The sequence below is a fragment of the Mycetomoellerius zeteki genome, unplaced genomic scaffold (assembly GCF_001594055.1).
Source record: "Mycetomoellerius zeteki isolate Tzet28-1 unplaced genomic scaffold, Tzet1.0 scaffold535, whole genome shotgun sequence".
NCBI lineage: Eukaryota > Metazoa > Arthropoda > Insecta > Hymenoptera > Formicidae > Mycetomoellerius > Mycetomoellerius zeteki.
In genome coordinates this window covers 165,093-170,474 of record NW_017257540.1, presented here as the reverse complement: position 1 = coordinate 170,474, position 5,382 = coordinate 165,093, and the positions used below count along the sequence as shown (strand labels likewise).

Sequence of the window (5,382 nt, the reverse complement as noted above, 5' to 3'; positions counted from 1 at the left end):
TTTCCCATAATCTTTCCGACGACGATGACGTTTTACGACGTGTATATTTTTATTTATATTATATTTTATTATATTTTGTTATATATTTTTTATTATATATATGTTATATATTTATAATATATATGTTATATAATTTTTATATTATATTAGTATGTTATTATTAGTTTGTTATATATTTTTATTTAAATATTAAAGATTGTGTGTATACATTAATATTCATTCACTTATATTGCATAATTTTTTAGTAATATTATATATGTAGGCATTGTGAAAGCCCTTTGAATGACAAACTGGCTTTACGTGTGTGTGTATGTACGTGTGAGTCTGAAACTTGGAAAATAACTCAAATGATCTTTTCAGATTAAAAGCTCGTGAGTTCTCAGGATTGAGCGTACCGATTTTAATCGGACCAGTCGCAATCGAAAGCTCGTACTTCGTATATATAATAAAATTATCATTAGATTTTTCATTATAGTTTTAGTTTCTGAGATATTTTAATCAAAATAAATTTTGACAGAAGAATTCAGGATAAGCTTAGTAGCGGCGCGACATTTGTTTACGCAGTGACATTCATGTCAAATCGATCGATCTTTTTTATGTACTTGACGTCGCGCCGCTACCGCGTCGCTTGATTATTAAAAAATAAATATAAAAAAAGTGTATTCAATACTTCAATTTGTTGAAATATAATTGATTTCTTTCCACGATGCTGATTACTTTCCTCGCTACTCTTTAATTCAGCTTTATTTGTATACTTGTCAGTTTTGTATATCAAGAATACTGTTATTAATAATAGGAATTCCATATTAATTGTATTGAAATATAGTAAAAAATAAAAAATAAAGAGAATAAAGCTCACGCTTGTCCATACCCTAGTAAAAAAAGTTGAGAGAGAACGATTGATTATATGCAGTATAAGGGATCATCCTCCAATGACCTTGACCTTGACATATGTTGTCAAGGTCATGATCCCGAGTGACCTTGAACAAATTTTAGTCATCGCTCGTTATTCGTTAAAAAATTATTAACAAAAACTCTTGTATCTCATATTAGGAACCCTTTTTTAATTTTTTAAATGATCAAAATCGAAATTTTTGATAAAAAATTTCACCTACAACAAAGTATAGCTATTATTGACTGCTAATTTTTGACGATAACAACTTAACTTAAATATATTTCCCACACATTTGACATGAAGAAATTGAGGTTACAAATGAAATAAATTATAAGCTTTTAAAAAAAGGTATCTCATAATAGACGATTTTATCCTATTTATTAGCATGCAAAATTATTCTATTATTTGTACATATTTCTTTTATTTATAAATTTAAATTTTAACATCGTTAATATTAATGCATCGAGTGAATTTCAAGAATAAATTGCATTGTGGAACAATATAAGCAGTCTTGTTTTAATATTTGTAATACCAATAATCTTTATGCATTGTTACTGTTTATTACGTTTTCAGAAATATTTTATGTTCATGGTACCATCTCTAGTTATGCATACATTTTCAGTGTCCAGTTGATATTTTAGTTTGAAACGTTCGATTTTCGAAAATTTACGTATAAAAATTTAGATAATAAAACTTTAATAATAAATAAACATATCATGCACGAATCTGCATAATTTATTTTCAAAAATACTCAATAAAAAACTTATATTTTTATCGAAGAATATTTCCTCGCATGTCTCCTATAAAACAAAATATAACATTCTTGTCTAACAAAAAAGTTGTATTAAAAAATTGTTAAATTTTTAACAGATAATAAAGGTTTTTAAACTATAACTTTATGGTTACTAGTTACATTTTATGCGGGGTCTACAATAGAAGTCGTAGCGGTCGTAGGGTCTTAAGTCGTAGAAAATTGACCGATCACATTTTATTCTTCTCATATTCGACTGATTGGTCAATTTTCTACGACTTCTATTGTAGACCCCACATTACAGTTATTCTAACTAAATTAGTTAATCAAATAACTATAAATTTTGTTTCCCACTTTAATAAAATAGGTGCCAATTTAACCATATATTTAGACAATAAAATAAGAAAGTTCATCAGCAAATTCAATACACTAAACACAGCATCGATCAAATTTTAGATTCTACTTTTCAGGTGTATGTCTTCTATACAGGCTTTGGGTTCTTGTCTCAAAAGAAGTAATTTCATTTGAAAAATGAATAGAAGAGAAGGGAAATGAAAGAGACAATCGATTTTTACGCATGCATTTATTGATATAATAAATGCCGATAATTTTTTAATCTTCTTCTTCTTCCGGTGCAGCACCACCGCTTCCCTTCCTCAAATTCTTCCTCTTGACACGACCGGGTCTGCCACCGCCGAAGGGTGACTTGAGCGAGAAGTCGATATGCTTCTGCGAGTCCAGTCGCACGATAAACGACGGGATGTTCACCACCTGCTTGCGCACTCTGCAACGAGAAATCGTTACTAATCACTCGATTTCCTCGGACTCGTGTCATAGAAACTGATCGCAAATTTTTTCGTTACAAAAAGCAAAGACTCTACCGAAACTTATCCCTCTCTCTCTCTCGATGAAAGTAGAATTTCGACAGCTCAACAGGCGTTAAGTGCCGATGAACGACACTTAAGTGGCCTGCATGAATCAAATTTTCATTAAGTTAACAATTGAATTCTTGACTCATTGCGTGATCAACCAAGATTCCAGTCAATCAGGTGTCATCCTGATACCTGAGCAACAGAATTCGTTCATCATCTTGCTTTGTAGCATGCATCGAATATTAACACATTTCAATACAAAATTTCTGTTGGGTTTGTCTTAATGCGACGCATTATGAAATATTCAAATAATCAAGTCTCTTAATCAAAATGCAATTTTTTTGCTCTTTTAGAAAAATATTGTAAAAATAATATTCTGACAAAAATAATTACAGATTTCAATATTTCTAATTTCTAGAGATATTTTAAGATCTCAATAATTTTAATCAAATTACAGAAATTTAAGATATAAATAAAATCAGTCATATAGTGAATGTTTAAATTTTGTAGCCTGATATGAAGCCGAAAAAGGAACTTATGTGACCTTAACCGGTGATTAATTCAGGCGTTTGATGTTGCCTTAAAAGATTAGAAGTGCGCCGTGAGGATAATTCGGCCACTTCTTGCCCATTTTTTAAGGCATCTTCAAATTGTTCACATTTTTTAATTTTTTCCCTTTCTTTTCCTGTAATAAAACCATGTTATTATTATTTACCGAATATGCCGTTGGCGAATAAGCACACGGGCATGATGGATGGATTTAGCAAGACCCAGCTTGAATACTTGGGTCTGCAGACGTCGCTCCAAGAAATCCTCGATCTTTAGACCCAATACATAATCGAGCTTCATATGGGCTTCATTCAATACGCCAATCCTTACCAAACGACGTAGCAGAGCATTTCCTGTAAATACAAAAAAAATTCATGCATAAAAGTGTAAAAAGATTTGGAAAATTCTTTTTAAATTTTTTAATCTTTCAGAGAAAAAAGCTTTTGTCTTCAAACCCTTTCAGACAAGAGGTGTCATGTCTCACAGTATAATCATCATATTATTTTTTTTTAAATTAATCCTCCATCGGCAATATTAAACTTAAAGACAAACAGTTGATTTCTTGTTGTGAATTCTGGTAAATTTAAATCTATAAAAAATGAATAAAATTCAAGCCAACTTCTACAATAGTGAAAACTCGTTAAAGCTTTTACCAGTGTACAAGAATTTTTTCAGATTTTCATACAATCTAAATCAATATAAAAATCTGTACTGAAGCTTGAAGATCCAGACGAAAGATGGAAATTTTACTCCGATGGAAGATTAAATATGTAATTATTTCAAATGCAATAATTTAATATGGAAGTCGATTGTATATCTTAAAACAAGATAAAAATTACAAAAGTGAACAAATTCTAGGTGACCAATGAAATTTTAGATCTGTTTTTATAACTGATTCAATATACACTTTTGGAACTTAGTGAAATAAATGTTTGGTATTGGCGAAAACGAGAAATTTTTAGCGCAGTCTAGAAATTTCTCATTTTCGCCAATACCAAATAAGGAATTAAAAATAGATATTGCGAACATACTAATAAATTTGCTCACTTTTGTCATTTTTATCTCATATCAAGATACACAATCTCTCATTTTTATCTCATATCAAGATACACAATCAATCCTCTGATTAAAGTATCGATAAATCACATAAATGTATATCCATAAATATACATATGTAATGCAAGTTCAACCTTCGAAGAGACGCTTTGGGTCCTTCTCTTCCAACGTGAGCAACTCACGAGCGGCTTTACGGATCTTGGCTAGGGTATACTTTACCCTCCACACCTCACGTTTGTTACGGAGACCATATTCTCCGATAATACGTAATTCTTGATCGAGACGAGCTTTCTCGTACGGCCTTCTAGGCGTGACGTAGGTCTTGGAGAAGACCGACGGAATTCTTCCGTTAACCATGCCGAGAAATCGTCACCTGCGCGAAAATTAATATTACATATATAAAATACGAAGATATCTACAAAAAGAAAGAAAAACGGATGTCTTTTGAATTCGATAATTCCGCAAATAAAAAACCGCAGAGCAACTAAAAACGGATGTCTTTTGAATTCGATAATTATGCAAATAAAAAACCGCAAAGCAATCGCCACGTGTTAACGAGGAATGGAAAAAAGAACACGTGGTCGTGAAAATGTTTCGAAATTAAAACCAAGCGTCGAGAAAAATAAAAACCAACTTCGCTGTGATTATCACGATCGAATATATTATTCGAGACGCAAATAACGTAATCATGTGTGGAAATTATTACTTACTTATAACAACACGAGGAAAAATGACCTCTCACCGAGATGAACACGATAAAAATGGCCGAACTGCCGAACGCGCCCAAAAACCGTCGTATTGGGTAGGGAGGGAAGAGAAAGGAGACAGTGTTGCCAATACATATCAATTCTATTGGTCTAACCCACACGGCGTGAAAAATCTATATGTGTAAAAACCAACTTCGCTGCGATTATCACGATCGAATATATTATTCGAGACGCAAATAATGTAATCATTTGTGGAAATTATTACTTACTTATAACAACGCGAGGAAAAATGACCTCTCACCGAGATGAACACGACGAAAATGGCCGAATTGCCGAACGCGTCCAAAAACCGTCGTTGGGTAGGGAGGGAAGAGAAAGGAGACAGTGTTGCCAATACATATCGATTCTATCGATCTAACCCACACGGCGTGAAATATCTATATGAAGCATTGGCTGCGTTCAACAGAAGGTCTGTTTGCGTTGCATGAAATCCCCAAATATTTTTGCACTTAAAATGAGATAGATATATATTTGGCCTTGAAAAGAGAGAAA

The 5,382-nt window shown here is 32.1% G+C and overlaps 1 protein-coding gene across 2 annotated transcripts; it reads right to left on the bottom strand.

Moving 5' to 3' along the window:
- Window positions 1–2,214: 2,214 nt before the first annotated feature.
- Window positions 2,215–5,162, bottom strand: RpS9 (ribosomal protein S9). 2 transcript variants are annotated; one of them, XM_018456040.1, is made up of 4 exons: window positions 5,100–5,162; window positions 4,258–4,496; window positions 3,234–3,420; window positions 2,215–2,430 (listed from the first exon to the last, which is right to left on the bottom strand). In XM_018456040.1, exons 2-4 carry the CDS (start codon window positions 4,478–4,480, stop codon window positions 2,259–2,261), a joined length of 582 nt encoding a protein of 193 aa, XP_018311542.1. In that variant the 5' UTR covers window positions 4,481–4,496; window positions 5,100–5,162; the 3' UTR covers window positions 2,215–2,258. The 2 variants fall into 2 exon arrangements, with proteins under 2 accessions (XP_018311542.1, XP_018311543.1); XM_018456041.1 differs by lacking the exon at window positions 5,100–5,162 and adding an exon at window positions 4,834–4,910.
- Window positions 5,163–5,382: the final 220 nt, after the last annotated feature.